Genomic DNA, 17,837 nt, shown 5'->3' on the forward strand with positions numbered 1-17,837 from the left:
AGAGAACGGACCAAATGTGACGAGTTATGACTAACAGTCCACCAAGGTAACGGGATCATGCACAGTCAGATAGTGCGACGACAAGGCACACGGCGGAAGGTCAGTTTTGTGCCTCGTTGTCGCACTATCTGACTGTATATTATCATATCGTTACCTTGGTTACCTTGGTGGACTGTTAGTCATAACTAGTAACTTAAAGGTCCTTCCTCTAAAATACATTCCTGTGCTTAGGCATTTTTTTGAAGCAATAATTTTGTCAATACTAGATAATGTACGCATTATGTGTACGCATGTACACCCACATCAGCACTCAGCAGTGCGTAGATCTAATGAATGAAAGGCATTCCCTTTCTTTCAAGACTGGCACACAGTACTGTTTTCTTCTTCTTTCTCATTTGAAGATTCCAGAAACGGCACCAAATTGTAATTAATTGTTCCATGTTGTGAAGATGTTGAAGTGCGTTACAGTATAGGCCGATGTGCCCCTATCTTCGAGGACTGGGTTAGAGAGATACAAGTGTACTTTTCCATTCCCCAGCACTTGACTTCTTTTCCCCTTCAACCTGTTCTGTGTTTAGAATCTCACGAGAAGAAATCGTCGTCAGCTTCCGCTAGTAGTGGAATGGTTCAGGTGTCTGTCCTCGCCTGGAGACTGTTGGACTCTGAACCGCATTGTGCACGTTCTGTCGTCTCTGGAGATCTTGGATCGGTATGCTTGTGCTGTCGCTGTGTGTGTGTGTGTGTGTGTGTGTGTGTGTGTGTGTGTGTGGTGTGTGTGTAAAATAGCGATTCACTGGCCAGAAAAAGCCACTTCAATCAGCTGTGTGGTGAATACAAGGCTAACATTAGTGGTGGTCAATTCATCAGCCTTGCAAGCTGTTGAATGGTGTAATCCCAGCACAAGTTGCTATGTCTAACATAGCTGTTCGCCATCATCTCTTCCGCGATGGGAATGTCTGAGTCTGAGTCTGAATCTGAGTGTGGGCGGGTGTGGGTAGGTGTAAGTGTGCTGATCTAGCACTCATTTTTCTCTGCCTCTATTGATGAGACGTTGACCATTGATAGTCTTGGCAATGCATGTCCCCCCCCCCCCCCCACCACCACCACACATATACTTTCCTATCTGTGGGTATGCGTGTGTGTTTATTCTGCCGCATTGTCCGTCTGTGTATGCGTGCATGTGTGTCTCTGTGTTTGTTGTAAATGCCGCAGAGTCCGACATCCCAGGACATGCTCACGACTGTGCGCCGGATTCGTCTGTTTGCTGGTAGCGCTGGTGCCAATGTCGAAAAGGTACGGTCTCCTCCTTTCTCACCCTTGCTCTGTCAGTGGTGTTAGCAAGAGTACATAACCAAGAGTGTGCAACTACTATCTCGAGCTGTGATGTGTTCACCCGCAGCGGAATGTTTTCATTGCGTCATTCGTTGGCAGAAGTATGAACGGTGAGAGTTCTTCAGGTTCAGGACACATCGATCGATCGTCCGTTGTTCTGCTTCGACTATCGTAGCTGTGATGCACAATGCGTTGTACTCTGATCTCTGGCTACGCATAGTGGCATCAGGGAGCCAAACAGCCGCAAAAGACTGAGGTCGTTAAAGAATTCCGCCGTGGACTGGGGGATCGTCGAGTTGCACACTATGGGTTACTGTAAAGCGACAAACCTTCGCGGCGCGCAAATTTAGTGTTTTCATAAATTGGGCTGGTTCACGATGAGAAACCTTTGCGATTCTATCTCTTCAGTCGGATCTTGTACTGGCTACAATCAATGTACGGAGAGGTTTGCGGCGATTTATATTTGCGAATGTGTGATGGTCGCGAAAATAGCGAAATTTAATCTCTAGCGAAAGTTTCTCACTTTACAGTATGTACTGGCGGTGTTAGCAAAGTCTTTTTCTTGTTCTTGTCAAAGCCCAGGTCTTTCTTGTCCAGATTTGTTGAGTCCAGAGATTTTGGTTGTGAAACTCCAGCACTAGTGCTGTATTTTCCCGATTATACAGGGCATGGTTTACTCGAACCCAGGTGCATAGCAGAAAGTGCTACACACTTTCACGTTTGTATAGCAGTTTTTCATTTTGCATAGCAGTTTTCCCAAACATTTTTTCCGTACGCAGCGCATGCGCTGGATCATGGCTCCACGAGCCGACAAGCTGGATAGAGGGAGTTGCAGGTTGACGGAGCTACACTGCAAATTATTAGACAGTGCAGCAAGCGGTGTTTGCATCACGTCGAATGCCACTAGGTTGCACACGAACTTGAAGCTAGTCAACTGCTTCAAGCAGCATCTGAATCTTGCACTGTCGACAGTGTTATCCTCAGCCAAGTTGCGGAAATGTTGCACAATGACTGGGTAGCAGCTGATCAAGGCGTGACGGCCTTCCTCTTATGCTGCAACCAACGGGTACCATGGGCATTCTGAGGCTTGATGATGTGCTCCTCCATCTCCTCAGCAACACTGTGTAGATCACGGAGGCGCTGGAGGCTCTTTGTGGACACTGTGTAGATGACGGAGGCGCTTGCTTGTTGCTCTTTGTGTACACATAGTAGATGTTGATCAGCATAGTTGATATTTCTTCCGAATACGTTTTGCCAAAAGCATCCTTGGCTGCCAGCTCCAAGCGGTGGTTGAAGCAGTGGACTGCAACAAGCCAGGGAGGGCATGGCGTGCTCAGACCTCAGCAGAGCTGCAACACCACGCGACGAACACCCATGTTGACTGCAGCGCCAGCCATGCAAAAGCAGACAAGTTCAGTTTCTTGCCAATCATCCACTCCAAGTGAGAGGAAAGTACTACGCAAACACTCGATCACTCCAGCTGCTGTCCCACTGCTGACGTCCTTCAAGGCAAGGAATCGAGTTTGGACTTGTCCATCACATATGAAGGAGATGATAATCAGTTCCTTCTCCACAACGCCGCTATCCGCTGAGCCATCGATGCGCGCGGTGAGAAATGGTGACTGCTTCATTGCCTCAATAACATCGTCGCGCAATGGCTTCGCCGATCGTCGAAGTGAACTCACTGCACGTGTTGGCCGTGCAGTACGTTGAGCCAAGAGACACGCCATGTTCTTCTCCCGCTGGATTAGAGCAGGGTACTTCTCGAAAGGAATCACCTCCGCAGCAATAAAATACGCCATCTCGAAGAACTTCGACACGCGACAGCGGTCCTCAGCTTTCGCACTGGCAACTGCTTTGCCAAGCGGAGTTGACTTGTAGATGGCAGTGAGCGACATGGACTTGTTCCTCGCCAAATTCATCGCCCTCACATGCATGTCTGATTTCGAGTGCTTTGCTACGTTGTCTTTCTTCAAAGCACTGCCCGAAATCCCATCCACGAATGCTTGACTAAAATTCCGGAGAGCACGGAGAGACGATGCATTCTCACGGCAAGCTCTGCAGTGGATACCGGTGACACTGGACGGGCCACTTTCAACCACTACCCACCCCTTCTTGGGGTCTAACTCGCACCTCCATTTCTCCACGGTGCTTGATCGCAGCGACGTTTTCCTACTAACTGGTACTTAGAAGGGAGAAAGTGAAATGCGTCAGAGGACTCTACGATCCGTGCAACCAACGAGTACAAGTACAGTATACGACTTGCAGTTGAAAGTCGGGGTCCCAGGTGCGGGTTTGGGTGCTACCGTACCGTACCGGGTGCTCAGTACATATGGTACAGGTGCCAAAATGCAGGTGCCGAAATGCGGCATGCATCGCAGTTTCTTTTGCTCAACCACTCTGACATTGCATCGCACGTAGGTGCAATTGCGTTGCAAACTGCGATGCGATACCGGATACATCATGCCCTGTTATAAGTCGCACTCGATTATAAGTCGCACCCCCACTTTAAGCTGTGAGCCATATTATTTCTATATATCCACATACCGTATGTCAGCGCCTTCAAAGCCATGGCCTTATATTCGAAACACCGCTGCTTTCCTAGCTAGTTTAGATGCAAAATGACTCACCCACAACGCCATGCCATAAAAGTCAAAGTCCACAGAGAAATTTCACTCTAAATCCACTTGTTCACCCTTCCTGCTGGCCTGTAAGTTTGTTAATAGTACTAGTCTTATTCCTTCACTTTTAGTAGGAGTAGTTAATTTTCTACAAATCAAACATACTTCCAATGTCGTTTCATTTATGAAGCCCATGGCTGTATACTTGAGACTGGCGTTAGAATCGAATATACCTCCATGGCTTTAAAGGTGCGGACATACGGTAAGACTTACTGTATTTCCCCGATTGTACCGTATTTTTCGGAGTATAGTGCGCACCTTTGTATAACGCGCACCCCCAATCTTCATTGGGGGTGCGCACTACATGCATTTCATATTCGGAGCATAGTGCGCACCTGCGATTTAGGGCCTAAAATAGCACATCTAAAGTGCGCACTATACTCCGGAAAATACGGTAAGTCGCACTCCTATTTCCAGGTCCATGTCATATCGTTTCGGTATATTCACTTCAGTGGTAAGTGATCATGCTCGATTGTAAGTCTCACGCCCCTTGGCTGACCGTTATTCGAGTGTAAAAAGGTGCGACTTATATTCGGTGAAATTTGGTTGTAGGATGTCACATTCCATTGTAAGGCGCATCCCCTTCTTCGCCCTGGAAGTTTAGTGTGAAAAGGTGTGACTTATATTCGGGGATATACGATACTGTTATTTCAAATTGTTATGTATGCGGTCCAAAGACCAGGTTAGGGGAACAGAAATTTTAGGTACAGTGACCCTGGGTCGATGGGTATGAACTATCTTGGCTAGAAAATACTTTAAATGCATGTATCCAGAATCTATCCGTTGCTCTGTGTGTCAAGATATAGTGTGCTGCTGTTGCTGCTTGTCTGGGATACGAGTGACTACTGTGATGCCTTTGCCGCTGTTCAGACTGTCAGCTTACGTTGCTCTCTCTCTCTCTCTCTCTCTCTCTCTCTCTCTCTCTCTCTCTCTCTCTCTCTCTCTCTCTCTCTCTCTCTCTCTCTCTCTCTCTCTCTCTCTCTCTCTCTCTCTCTCTCTCTCTCTCTCTCTCTCTCTCTCTCTCTCTCTCTCTCTCTCTCTCTCTCTCTCTCTCTCTCTCTCTCTCTCTCTCTCTCACTCTCTCTCTCTCTCTCTCCCGCTCTCTATCCCACTCTCTCTCTCTCTCTCTCTATCCCCTGTCATTGTCTTCTTGTTGCAGGCTGTAATAACACACATGGCTCTAAGTCCGGACGGCAGTACACTGGCCACGGTGGACTGCGGCGGTACACTACACCTGAGAGATGTGCCATCACTGAGAGTGACACACACGTATTCCTATGCAGAACAGGTCAGTGGGCACTGATGGATGGAGACTGTTACAGTCCATTCATAAAAAGATGAGCGCTGGCTCTGACGAGCTCCTGTATTTGGCGAATTTCGTGATTTTATCGCACATGTTCTCTTGGGGCAAAACCTGGCCGAAAGCCTATTCTGGTTATGACTTGCTTTTCGGAGAAATCGACTTCAGAGACATTATTGGAAGAGCATTCCAGGGGAATTGCGAAAAGAAATTGTAATTTGACCCATTTGTAGCCTAAAGCTAGGATATCATCTTTTTTATGAATGGACTGTCGGATTGTACTGGATGTTGGGGTAATGTTTTCCTGTATTGCGCACATCCTCACTGCCTGTTTGTCTTCTCCTGTCTGGCTTGCATCTGTATGTGCAGTTCCCGGAAGATCCAGCAAAACTCTCGCTGCCCAGCTTTGCTGTCAAGAAGAAGAAGAGTGAGTTTGAGCCCCCTTCCGGTGCATCGTCAAGAATTCTGTAAAACCGGAAAATTTCGGTGGAGATTTATTTTCGGTAACTTCGGTATAGGAAATTTTTCACCGAAAATAAAACGCGACCCAAAATTCAACAATGCCATGCCACACAGTGTGCAAAATGCAATTTTGGATCTGGAAAACTGGTTTTCTGAAAAATTTCGAGCTACCGAACCGTTGATTTTGGGAATACCGGAAATATTACACGAGCGAAAATTCCCGGTTTTACAGTACAGTGCCAGTGAGGAGTACAGTGGCGCTCAATGAAATCCAATCGCACGCGCGTCAACTGCACTTCGGGTGGTGCTGTGCAGCCGTAGACCTGCGAACACTGGGATGCTCACTGGTGCAGGGCACGCAGCTGACTTACGTGATCGGATTTCAGCGAGAAGTACGGTACTATCAGGTGCTGACGAACGGAGCGCTGTAGGCTAGAATGTTTACCAAGCACAGCATACCAATGTATACACGGTGACTCTAACTGTGCATAGACTGTAGTAGAGTAAAACTTGTCAAAGCGACCACTCGGATAAGGCGACAACCTGTCCCAGAAGACCACTGAAACCAGGATCAAGGGATGCTATTTCCAGTCGAATGACTCTAGGTAAGGAGACCACCTGGTAATGGAGACCACATTTTGAATGTCCCTTCAGTGGTCGTCTTAGACAGGTTTCACTGTACATGAAATAGGAACGATCTAGGCTACATGGCTGACCCCCCAGTTCTTTGGCGACCGACAGTACTGTGCCGAACACAAACCAGTGTGTGAAACTCCGATACTTCAGTGCTTTATTCTTTACGAAAGGTGGCCGATGAATGGGTCATGCTTTCAATATAGCATGCTTGTCAAGCTCTCCCTGTTGGTGGGTGGGTGCGCGGGTGCGTGCGTGCTTTGGCGTGTGGGTGTGTGCGTGTGCGTGCGTGCATGTGTGTGTGCATGTGTACACCTGTATTTTTACCTCGTGTGTTTGTGCAGAGGAGTTCTCCAGCATCATGAACGTCTTCTCTGACATCAGCTGGTGGTCGGAGGAGGTGAGGCGTTTGTTCACGGCCAGAGTTTCTAATCCCCGGAGTGTGCAAGTCTGCGTCGTGTTGTGTCGCAGTAAAATCCAAGCGTTACGTTATGCAATGGCGATGATCGCGTACTAACGAGGTTGTACGACTTTACAGGCAGATCTGTGATTGTCTTGTGCACAACACATGCCTGCTGCACTGGCCTGTTTGTACTATCATGTGCTAGCACTCGTGTAAGAATGTTTGCATTTCGCTGCTACAAACCCTCCATTACGCTATGCAAGGGCGATGATCGCGTACTAACGAGGTTGTATGACTGCCACAAGCAGATCCGTGATTGTCTCGTGCTCAAAGCATGCCAAAGGCCCGTGTGTACTATCATGTGTTAGCACTGATGGAAGAATGTTTGCATTTCGCTGCTACACACCCTCTATGAGCAGCACAGTACAAGCAAGTGCGAATTGGATTGTGACGCTTTGCCTCCACATGGAGCTTACAGCTTATATGCTAGTGCGGCTTGGATTCCGGAATATTCGATGTGTGTGACAATGACACAGCGATCACTGTTAATCAGACTCGGATGGGGAGCCAAGGATTAAGATCCAGGACAGAGGACCAACGGTTTACAAGTTATCCGTTAAGCTCAGTTGCAGCTTATCATCAGGTCGTTGAATATCAGTATCACTCAGTCAGTGTTGTGCTAATCATTGCATGTTCTGACTCACCCGTAGGTATCTTGCTTATAATTGTCAGCGTTGGACACAAAACGGATAACTTCTAAACCTTTGGTCCTGACTTTTGACCACTGTGAACTCGCTTTTCTGCACTGTCCAGGCTGTGATTCTTGCATGCGATCGTGGTGACGTCGTTGTCTCGTCGTTTCCGAACAAAGAAAGGTCTGTACAGTGCATCTGCAGCAATGGTTTGTACGCATTTCTTTATCTACCCACTCTCCGGACAGCTAGCTGTTTCGACCTTGTTGGGTGTCATCAACGGAGCTCAGAGCCACTGGGCAAACCGATCGCAAAAGGGCAATCATGAAATAAAGAGTATTAGTGTTAACAGCGAAGATTTTTTGATATCTGCTCCAAGCATCACTGTCAGAGTGCTCGAACTCGGGGATGAATTTACTGCTATATTTTTGCATAGCAGTTTCTGCTATACAAAATCACAATTGTGTAGCAGTCTTTGATTTTGATTAGCATTTTTCTTTGAAGGTTGGGTGTTTACCACATTGTCCTTCTTGAGAGTGATGCCTGAAAGCCCGTGTGCAGAAAAACGACTGAAGCATACATGTGCACGCAGATTGAGAGTACATGTACCTGCACCACATACACTGCACTGTATGCATGTTACTTGACAGCGCAGGCTAGGCATGGATAGCCTGCATCATGTGTACGTATCGCAGTTTTCTGCGACTCACGGTGACTTTTGAGTAGCAGTAGATCGAGTTTGCATCGCAAACTGCGACGCGATACAGGATAAATTCAACCCTGGAACTGCAAGATAACTACTTACACATTGAGCTTTTCACGAGGGCTTTTTCTTTATCTACTGGTAATCACAATAGTTAACACGTCGTGACAACCTGGCTACAACCTTGTGCACACGCACCCGCTGCAGTAAAACGCCACCTTTATTTTGACATGCCGATCATTGGTGTCGTTGTTTGTTGTTATTGTTCTCGTCTTTGCGTGTTCTTTGCTGTTGTCTTCGTCTTTGTCGTTGTGGCTGTTGCCCATTCCATTCGGCTGCTGTTTTCGGTTTGTAGTCTGCACAATCGGCTTGGGGTACCTGAAGTGCTGGAGCCGTACCCTGCACTCGCATCGGTTGCTGGTGCTGGTGGCTTCTATGCCCTAGAGGTAAGCATGCCTGTCAGTCTAATCTACGTCCGGCTGCCTGTAGTGATAAGGTAGCATTGGTTAAGGACATCAGGGGTGAATTCAGTTGGTGAGCCAAGGCATGAAAACGGGGACATGGCGCGGGGCACAAGTTTAATATGCCCTAGATTTAAGAGTACCTACCAATCTGAAGTAAAAGTAAAATATCAGCAACAACAACTGCGGGAACACAACGCGAAGACTCCCTTGATCACTGTCGGGAACGCGCAAGAAACCTGTTCTGCTCTACGTTCATGCAAAGACATCACGTGGATATGTGTACTGGGAATTTCCCCTTTCTGAATTCGGCCGTTTTCTTGCTAATTTGAATGAAATGCAGCAAATCCGTACGCGTTTTATTTGCGTGTGCCACAACGTAGAAAACCTCATTTTCGTGTAGAGATCTGGACCCAAAGCACACGAAGCCACAGACTCTAACCCAGACTCTTGTTCTAGACGTGATTTCTCTACGTTCGTTTTGGACAGTTTGGCATCCGAAACAGGAGACGGGTGAAAACGTATCAGTTAGTTGAGAAATGGATGTAATTGTGCATTGGGTGTAGCTGTTCAGGGTCATGCCATCCGAACGAGTCTCCTTTTTGAGGGGTTGCCAACCCGAAACAAGCCTATTTTTTGTTTTGGCCTAACATCTATATTTTATACCCCGTGAATACACAGTGATTTATCCAATAGGTTACGAATACTAATTCTTCGAAAGCGAAGGTTTGTCGTATCGGTGGTCTTCTTAACGAGGGTCCACTGCATGTAGACGAGTATTCTGTCGTTCGTCGATGTCCTCTTTCCTCTCGTATGGATGCAGTGCGATCGGCAGTTGGTGTCGCAAGACCGGCCTCGCCGTGCGGACTCCAGAGACGTAGCGGAACCGGTGTCCTCCGATGAAGGAGACGGCGGTGCGGCAAGAAAGCCCAGGGAAGAGGACGGCGACGATGATGACGACGAGGAAGAAGAGGACGACGAAGACACGCCTCTCCTGCGCCGCCTGACCCGACGCTCCGCTACGGCTGGGAAGCAGGTAAGACACGAGTTGTAGATGGAGCGATGGTGGGGAGTGAGCGTGTTTCGCCTATGATTACTGTAAGACCAGATATTTTAACGTCAATTAAAGTTAACGATCTCCGGATTTTAGTGGGTTAGCGAGGTGAAATTCTAACGAATTCTGTCTCAAAACCGGCAAATGACTGTACATGTACATCTCGTTTTGCACATAACGACTTCAAAAGTTAACGATTCTTTCAAATTCGTTAACTCGTTAGAATTTAATGTTCGTTAATATTACTGGTCTTACAGTAATATCAAGTCCTACTGGACTGGCTGTTTACACATACACATACAGCGGAGGCTGAAGGCTGTGTAGCTGTAACCTCAAGTTTCACACATTTCAGCCGTCATCAGACAGCAGCATTTGGCATTCAAGAACTGGCTGATTATGCAGGTGCAATTGTTCCGCCTCATCCAATATGTATATATTGTAGACCGGTTTAGGAGGTCTATTATCTATACAGTCATATTTGACCGCTTAGAGATCGCAAGTTTCTGTGGCGGTCAATAATAAGAGAGTGATATTGGAATGGTAAGACGTGAGGTGTAGATGGGACGATGGTTGGGAGTGAGCGTGTTTCGCCTAAGAAATATCAATTCCTACTGGACTGGCTGTTTGTGGCACTTGCTTTGTCGATGCACCGTCCCTGGCGATAGTTTCTCTAACACTGGCCAACCATGGCAGTGTCGGATGCGACTAAACGAATGCACCCTGTGCTTATTCTTCTGATAGTTATGATGTACAGTTCACCTTTGCCAGGTTGACAGTATGCTGTGGAATAGTCACTAGATCTGAAGATTGTGTCGTTATTCATGGGTTGTTGTTATACAGTCAGACCTCGCTTATTCCGTCGTCTTTTATCCGGATCCCTCGCCATCCGGAAGAAAATCGTTGATTACCGATTTACAGCATATGCCATGTATACATACAGTGTGTGTGTTCGATTATCCGGTTCCCTCTCCTAACCGCATATTTGTTTGTGGAAAACGGATGTGGGTGGTTAAGCGAGGTCTGACTGTACCCGAGATCATTATTCACAAGGTTGACCTGCCTGTGAACTGCGCGTGTATGTTCTGCTGCTGCCTGCACAGATGCTGTACTATTTGACGGAGAGCGATCGCTTCAGGACCGAGCCGAAGCGGCCCAAGTAAGACATGCGGCTGCACTGGCGTGGAATGAGAGGGCGAGTGTAAATTTCAGGACAAGAGTAGATTTCTGGTTGATCCGTCAGTGTGACATTTGTACTCCTAGAACTGCTATTTTCACAGACTTACATGTCGTGTATTACCCAAGTGGAGAAAGTGATCATATCAATTCACAGGCTGACGGGCACTATAATTATTACGATATACCGTAAAGTGGCGGATAAGAGCCGGGCTTATAAGCATATAAGCCGCTTTCTGCATTAGGCTTTAATGCAAACCAGGCTTCTACGCACGACACGCGTAGATCTACCACTGACTACCGGTATGGCGGCAGTTTTACTATGCACTGTACATAGCACATGCACTCTTGACCTACCCGATCCGCGCTTGCATAGAAGCCAGGCTTCTACGCGCAACAGGCTTATACTGTAAATATACAAATTTTCGGCAGCTATTTAATTTCGGCTATATTCGGCACCGACCCAAAACGCCTAAATTAAAACGCCGATGAAATTTTCACAGCATCTGTCGCACTATACCATGCCCTCTACCCCATGCCGAAAATAAATCGCCGCCGAAATGTCAAAAATCGTGAAGTGCCGAAATTTTGTTTATTTACAGTATGCATTTGACCCGTGTGATTTTCAGGCTTCTATCCGCGATGTGCTTGTATGCAAACCCGGCTTTTATCCGCGACTTTACGGTATAGTGCTCATCAGCCTGTACAGCTTCACCGGAAGCACGGGTTTTGAAGTATGAACAAAAGCTGCCGATGCGAATGTATTTGCTTGGTGTGTTCCTAAACACGTCAGGTGATGCGGCCGTGAATCCGGCTAACTTTACTTACAAGTTACAAATGTTGAACAGTCTGTGTTTGATTGACGACAAAACCATAGCTCAGTGGCCAGGCATTGCTCGTTTGTAGTGAAGGTCCCTGATTCGAGTCCTGGTCGTGACACTCAACATTTTTTTTGGACTCTTCCTTTTCGGCCCCTTAAACTGATGAATTGTGTACGAGTATTATTTAAAAAAATATGTTGAGTCCAACATGCATTATAGAATTTCTGTAAAATGTAAATCTTGGACACTGATGCGCTGTATCTTGTGCATACTTGTGATCTGTTGCCGTATTGCCCAGGGTGCCGCAGTTCACCTACCGTCTGTTCAGCCTGCAGTCGCGCACTCCCGAGGAGCTCTTCTATCGACGGGTAAGGAGAGTCCGGTGTCGCGGGGAATTTGTGTGCGAATTGCTTTTGATGACATGTACCGTATTTTCCCCGATTATAAGTCACACTTGGTTGGCTGGGGGGGGGAGCGCACTTCACCTCACCGGCACAGCTTTATAGCACCTACACGACCTTTGTAATCCCCTATGTTCGCCTGCTGTTGTTGTTGTTGTTGTTCTCTTCCATGCTATGTAGGCATGTGCACTTTCATAAAAAAAAACTTTATGGGTCGCATCCCCATTTTCAGGTTCGAGCCATAATTGTCAATGGACAACTGCTCTATTCAGTGCAGGATATGACAGGATCGAATACATTGAATACAAGTATTGAGGTGCCTGTCTTTAGATGTTTGAGGAGCTGCCTTTTTTCCTTTGCCGACTGTTGTTGCAGATCACTGCTGAAGAATACGGCGAGGCACTGCGCTTGGCACAGTGTTACGGCCTAGACAAGGATCTGGTCTACCAGAGCCAGTGGAACGCCAGTTCTGCATCACCTCACACTATCCAGGATTATCTGGTAGGTTGTGTGTGTGTGGGGGGGGGGGGGGGGGGGGTCGTTTGTGCCTGTGTGCGTGCGTGTGTGTGTGTGTGTGTGTGTGTGTGTGTGTGTGTGCGTGCGTGTGTGTGTGTGTGTGTGTGTGTGTGTGTATGTGTGTGCGTGCGTGTGTGTGTGTAGGTGGTGGTGATGGTGGTGGTAGTGGTGGTGATGGGGCGCCCTTTCTTGCATTCATGTGTCGCTGTCACTCTGAGTGCAGAGGTTAAAGGGGAAGTTAAGGCAAAAATTAAAATTTCACCAGTTGTAGTCTTCTGGGTGCTGAGTCGAATGGTCTTGGTCCGAGAAAGCTGAGACGCTCCCTTCCTACTTGAATCCCAATCGAACTCGCGCACTTCCACCGAAACTGGGTGACTGCGCCCTACTACAGGTCTACTCTCCATATAACGTAATCTCTGGGACCACGCAAAAATTATGTTATATCGAGAGTTATGTTATGTAGAAAACCGTGTGTAAAATACAAGATGCACCTCAAAATGAAGGGTATTACAAGGCGGGTTCAACCGTGCAAACATATACACACTGTACCACCATCGACATCAGATACCATCAATGCCGCAGAATATAATGCACATAGGACTAAACTGGCTAGCTACGGCTACAGCTTGATTGTGCCGCGCACGTGAATCTACGTTGTATCGAGAGTGTACACGTCGGGGACTGCGCCGTAGGGTGCGTTATGCCGAGGTTTACGTTATGTAGGACTAAACTGGCCTAAACTGCCTAGCTACAGCTACCGCTTGATCATACCGTGCACGTGAATTTATGTTGTATCGAGAGTGCGCACGTCGGGGACCGCCGTAGCGTGTGTTATGTCGAGGTTTATGTTATGTAGGATTATGTTGTGTAGAACAAAATTTGTATGGGAGTGATGCTGTTTCGGCGCGGGATTTGGCTTTTTTATGTACTAACGAGGTTTATGTACAAGTGAGAGTTGTTATATCGAGAGCAGACCTGTAGATGGGGATTTGTATGCAAAATGTCACTAAAAGCGCCATTTCCTTCTTATAAAAGCACGGATGACCGTGATTGGCCCATATGTTGTACTCTTTTGGACGCTGAGTCGACTGGTTTTGGTCCGAAAAGGCTGCGATGCAGCGTTCCTCCTTTATTCCCAATCGAACATGGTTGAAGAAGCGGTCACGTGGTCCTGGGAGCCCAAATCACCTGGTCACCACGCCAGCAGGCGACAACTTTCACACCAAGGTTCAACTCGAGTGACAGGACTGCACCCAAAAAAGGTCAAACAGGCTAGTAAGTTGTACCCTGCAGGCACGGTGACCAGGTAACTGGCGTACGCAGGAGGACGTGACCGCTTGTTCAACCATGTTCGATTGGGAATAAAGGAGGAACGCTGCATCGCAGCCTTTTCGGACCAAAACCAGTCGACTCAGCGTCCAAAAGACTACAATATATGGGCCAATCGCGGTCATCCGTGCTTTTATACGAACGAAATGGCGCTTTTAGTGACATTTTGCATACAAATCCCCATCTAGTAGGGCGCAGTCACCCAGTTTCGGTGGAAGTGCGCGAGTTCGATTGGGATTCAAGTAGGGTAGGAAGGGAGCGTCTCAGCTTCCTCGGACCACGACCATTCGACTCAGCACCCCGAAGACTACAACTGGTGAAATTTTAATTTTTGCCTTAACTTCCCCTTTAACTTTTTTGGTGCCTCACATGCACACATGTGGTTGTGGTACGTATGTAGTGAAAACAACAGGACATCCTGCATTGTGTGACCTGTGCGATTATTCCTTGCCCCACTTGAGACCAGAAAAGCCCAAGGATAGGGTTTGAAATTCGGCCAGGTTTTGCAGCATGAGGACAGGTATGCCATGGCAAAATGCATAGAAAAGCTGGTCTGAAACCTACTAATACTACCGGCAGTACCGCCAAAGAGCTCCAGGTGGCTCATTGGATTGATATTTTGGCAGTCTATTCTGACGTTAGGCAGCTTGTTGATCCATGCGGTTAGTTTTCTCTCTCTTTTTCTTTAGTTGCTGCTGCCTTTTGTCACAATTGGCGCCCCTACGGACAGAATGGTTATATGGGGTATACATACCTATAATTATATCCATTCATACATGCATACATACATTCTGACTTTCCCGTGTTCTGTCCATCTGTGTGTCCGTCCCGTCCGCTGTGTACCCCTTTCAGGCCAAGATCAGCAAACACTCGTGGGTGTTGAGTGAATGTCTTCAGCGTATTCCTGATCGCTACGACACTCTGATGGACCTACTGAACTACGGTCTGCTGCGCACCCAGTCCAGTGCTGTTCTGCAGCTGTCTGCTATCCCTGGTATTGAGCAAGGCACTTCCCATGCTGCTAGTGGTGCAGATGCTGCTGACTGGGCTGGGAGTATCGGTGAGTTGCGACTGTTGGCCAGTGGGTGCATCTGTAGAAGCAAGCTAGGCGCCCACACAAGCTCTCCCTCTCCTCTCCTCTCTCTCTCTCTCTCTCTCTCTCTCTCTCTCTCTCTCTCTCTCTCTCTCTCTCTCTCTCTCTCTCTCTCTCTCTCTCTCTCTCTCTCTCTCTCTCTCTCTCTCTCTCTCTCTCTCTCTCTCTCTCTCTCTCTCTCTCTCTCTCTCTCTCTCTCTCTCTCTCTCTCTCTCTCTCTCTCTCTCTCTCTCGCTCTCTCGCTCTCTCGCTCTCTCGCTCTCTCGCTCTCTCGCTCTCTCGCTCTCTCGCTCTCTCGCTCTCTCGCTCTCTCGCTCTCTCGCTCTCTCGCTCTCTCTCTCACTCTCTCTCTCTCTCTCTCTCTCTCTCTCTCTCTCTCTCTCTCTCACTCTCTCTCTCTCTCTCTCTCTCTCTCTCTCTCTCTCTTTTCTTTTTTCTTCTCTTTCTCTCTTCTTTCCTGTGAAGAACTCCTGCCATCGTCTTGTTCACCCAATTGCACTCCATTGATTTTATCCCTCCTGTAGCAGACTCCTCTCATAAATCAATTATGTGAGGCTGTCTTGTGACGTATTGGCGGCATATTGTCGTGTGACGTATTGTCGTGCAACGTATTGTCTTGAGATGTATTGTCGTGCTACGTATTGTCTTGCGACGTATTGTCACGTGACGTATTGTCTTGAGACCTATTGTCACGTGCCGTGTTGTCTTGTGACGTATTGTCTTGCGACCTATTGTCTTGTGACGTATCGTCTTGAGACCTATTGTCTTGCGACGTATTGTCGTGCGACGTATTGTCTTGTGACGTATTGTCACGTGCTGTGATTGACTACTAACCTGTGTAACTTGCCACATTCCTCACCACTTACCGGTACTGTAATTTCAGAAATTTCGGTGTGCTTTTATTTTCGGTACTTTCGGTGCGTCTGTGTCACGCCTAAAATTCCAACACACCGAACAAACACGAACACACATAATCCAATTGTGAACTGTTTCTCTGTATCTAAAATTTCTGTTCACCTAACCTGGCCTTTTACCCTCATACCGAAAATATTGAGCACTTCAAATTTCTGAAATTAGAGTATCCTGTATTCTTCCTGTCCCTGTTCAGGTGGTGGTGCTGAGGTGGATCAGTTTGGCAATCCCGTTTTCGAAACGCCAGTCGAGCGACAGCTGCGGGAGGAGAAGATCTGGGACGAGCGGGCGAAGAAACTTCGGTTTGCTGCGTAAGCTTTTCCACCTTCGTTGTCTGAATATTGCTTCTTTCTGTGCTTCCATGTAGGAAGACCGTTTCCAGATATGGAATCCTTGGGATTTTAAAACAATTTGTTGTTGCAGTTCTATTCATAAGGTTGAGGGAGTTGAACATGGAAGATTCTGAAGAAAAAATTGACTGTCCCCGCCAGGACTCGAATCAGAGACCCTCGCTTATTGCCAGGGATTCTCTTGTTGCATAGGTTTGATTTGTCTGGTTGTTTAGATGAGATTGCGGTGGTGTTCGTATGGATGCAGAATAAACTCAGATTGACTGGGTCTCACACGAGCCCGATACCGGTCACCAAACTGGTTTTTCAGGTGATGCTCGAACAGCTCATTCACTGTCAGGTCAAATGGCTGGGGCAATCCAGTGCGGCCAGCGGGGGATGAAAATCGCCTTGAAGTGACGGCCAGCTAGCTTCTTCAATACTGCGTCACAACAGTGTGTGTGTGTGTGTGTGTGTGTGTGTGTGTGTGTGTGTGTGTGTGTGTGTGTGTGTGTGTACATGTGTGGCTGCGCACCTGTGCGTGTGCGTGTGTGCGTGTGCGTGTGTGTGTGTGTGTGTGTGTGTGTGTTCGTAGGTTGAGTGAAGAGCAGCAGATGATGGTGAAGAGTCGTGTGCAGCTTCTGCAGTATAAAGATAGGCTTGTCACCTACGAGGTATGGAAGTTGATGACGGCTAAGCTTTGAAAATTAGCGCCTTGTGTGTGTTTGCAGGTATCTGTCTGTCTGTCTGTCTGTCTGTCTGCCTGCCTGCCTGCCTGCCTGCTTGCCTGCCTGCCTGTCTGCCTACTTGCCCACCTACCTCTATCCAAAGATCTTTAAGCTGCATTCGCATGTTGAGAGTGGTGGCATTCTCGGAGATGCAGAAAGGCCAGTCTGACTGACTCGCGTTTGGCATAAATTATTTATTCCTGTGCACTCGGAGTGAGTTGTGGTAACTCTAGAGGGTGTTCAGTACTCCTGGGTGTGGACTGTAGAGCCTCGCACACATAGACACAGGGGTACATAGAGCGGCGACTTACTCGATTTAGGCTAAGGCCTGCGGAGAACCCATAAGTACAAATTCAAATGCAAATTCTGTTGCTCTGATTCTCAGTTTCGTCAGCCAGCGCAAATCTATTATTTTGCTGTTCTTATCTGTTCTTGCCTGTTCTTCTCCGTCGTGCTCAACCAGTCTGTTCTTGGAAGGGACAGGGTCGACGAGGACTACAGCGTGGAGTTCTTCCGCAAGTTCCGTGATGCCAATCTCGTCCAGTCTGCACTGCAGTTTGCACAGGTATGTCAGTGCATGGGTCGTTGGTTACCAATTTACAGCATATGTAAGGCATACATGCAGTATGTGTGTTCTATTATCTGGTTCCCTCGTCTATCCGGGTATTTTTGTGGAAAATGAATGTGTGCGGTTAAAAGCGAGGTCTGACGGTATTGGTGTCTACTATTTTTTACTGCCCCCCCCCCCCCCCTGCCTGCAATATGAAGCTGCCATCGTATTTCGGACACGGTACGGTCTCTACGGTATTGACCG

The 17,837-nt window shown here is 47.6% G+C and overlaps 1 protein-coding gene across 2 annotated transcripts in view; it reads left to right on the forward strand.

Annotated features, from left to right (window-relative positions):
• The window catches only part of LOC135819270 (NBAS subunit of NRZ tethering complex-like), an 88,820-nt gene that overhangs the window by 10,746 nt on the left and 60,237 nt on the right, over positions 1 to 17,837 (forward strand). For both annotated transcript variants that reach the window (XR_010553885.1, XM_065332444.1), the window contains exons 11-25: positions 579 to 709; positions 1,213 to 1,293; positions 5,173 to 5,301; positions 5,683 to 5,740; positions 6,753 to 6,808; positions 7,625 to 7,686; positions 8,562 to 8,652; positions 9,491 to 9,703; positions 10,822 to 10,877; positions 12,014 to 12,083; positions 12,492 to 12,617; positions 14,814 to 15,021; positions 16,163 to 16,277; positions 16,891 to 16,969; positions 17,487 to 17,588. Coding sequence is in view for 1 of the 2 variants with exons in the window: in XM_065332444.1 (XP_065188516.1) it covers positions 579 to 709; positions 1,213 to 1,293; positions 5,173 to 5,301; positions 5,683 to 5,740; positions 6,753 to 6,808; positions 7,625 to 7,686; positions 8,562 to 8,652; positions 9,491 to 9,703; positions 10,822 to 10,877; positions 12,014 to 12,083; positions 12,492 to 12,617; positions 14,814 to 15,021; positions 16,163 to 16,277; positions 16,891 to 16,969; positions 17,487 to 17,588 (1,577 nt within the window). In the remaining variant the exon portion in view is untranslated. The remainder of the gene's footprint in view (positions 1 to 578; positions 710 to 1,212; positions 1,294 to 5,172; positions 5,302 to 5,682; positions 5,741 to 6,752; positions 6,809 to 7,624; positions 7,687 to 8,561; positions 8,653 to 9,490; positions 9,704 to 10,821; positions 10,878 to 12,013; positions 12,084 to 12,491; positions 12,618 to 14,813; positions 15,022 to 16,162; positions 16,278 to 16,890; positions 16,970 to 17,486; positions 17,589 to 17,837) is intronic.

The sequence above is a fragment of the Sycon ciliatum genome, chromosome 6 (assembly GCF_964019385.1).
Source record: "Sycon ciliatum chromosome 6, ocSycCili1.1, whole genome shotgun sequence".
Classification (NCBI taxonomy): Eukaryota; Metazoa; Porifera; class Calcarea; order Leucosolenida; family Sycettidae; genus Sycon; species Sycon ciliatum.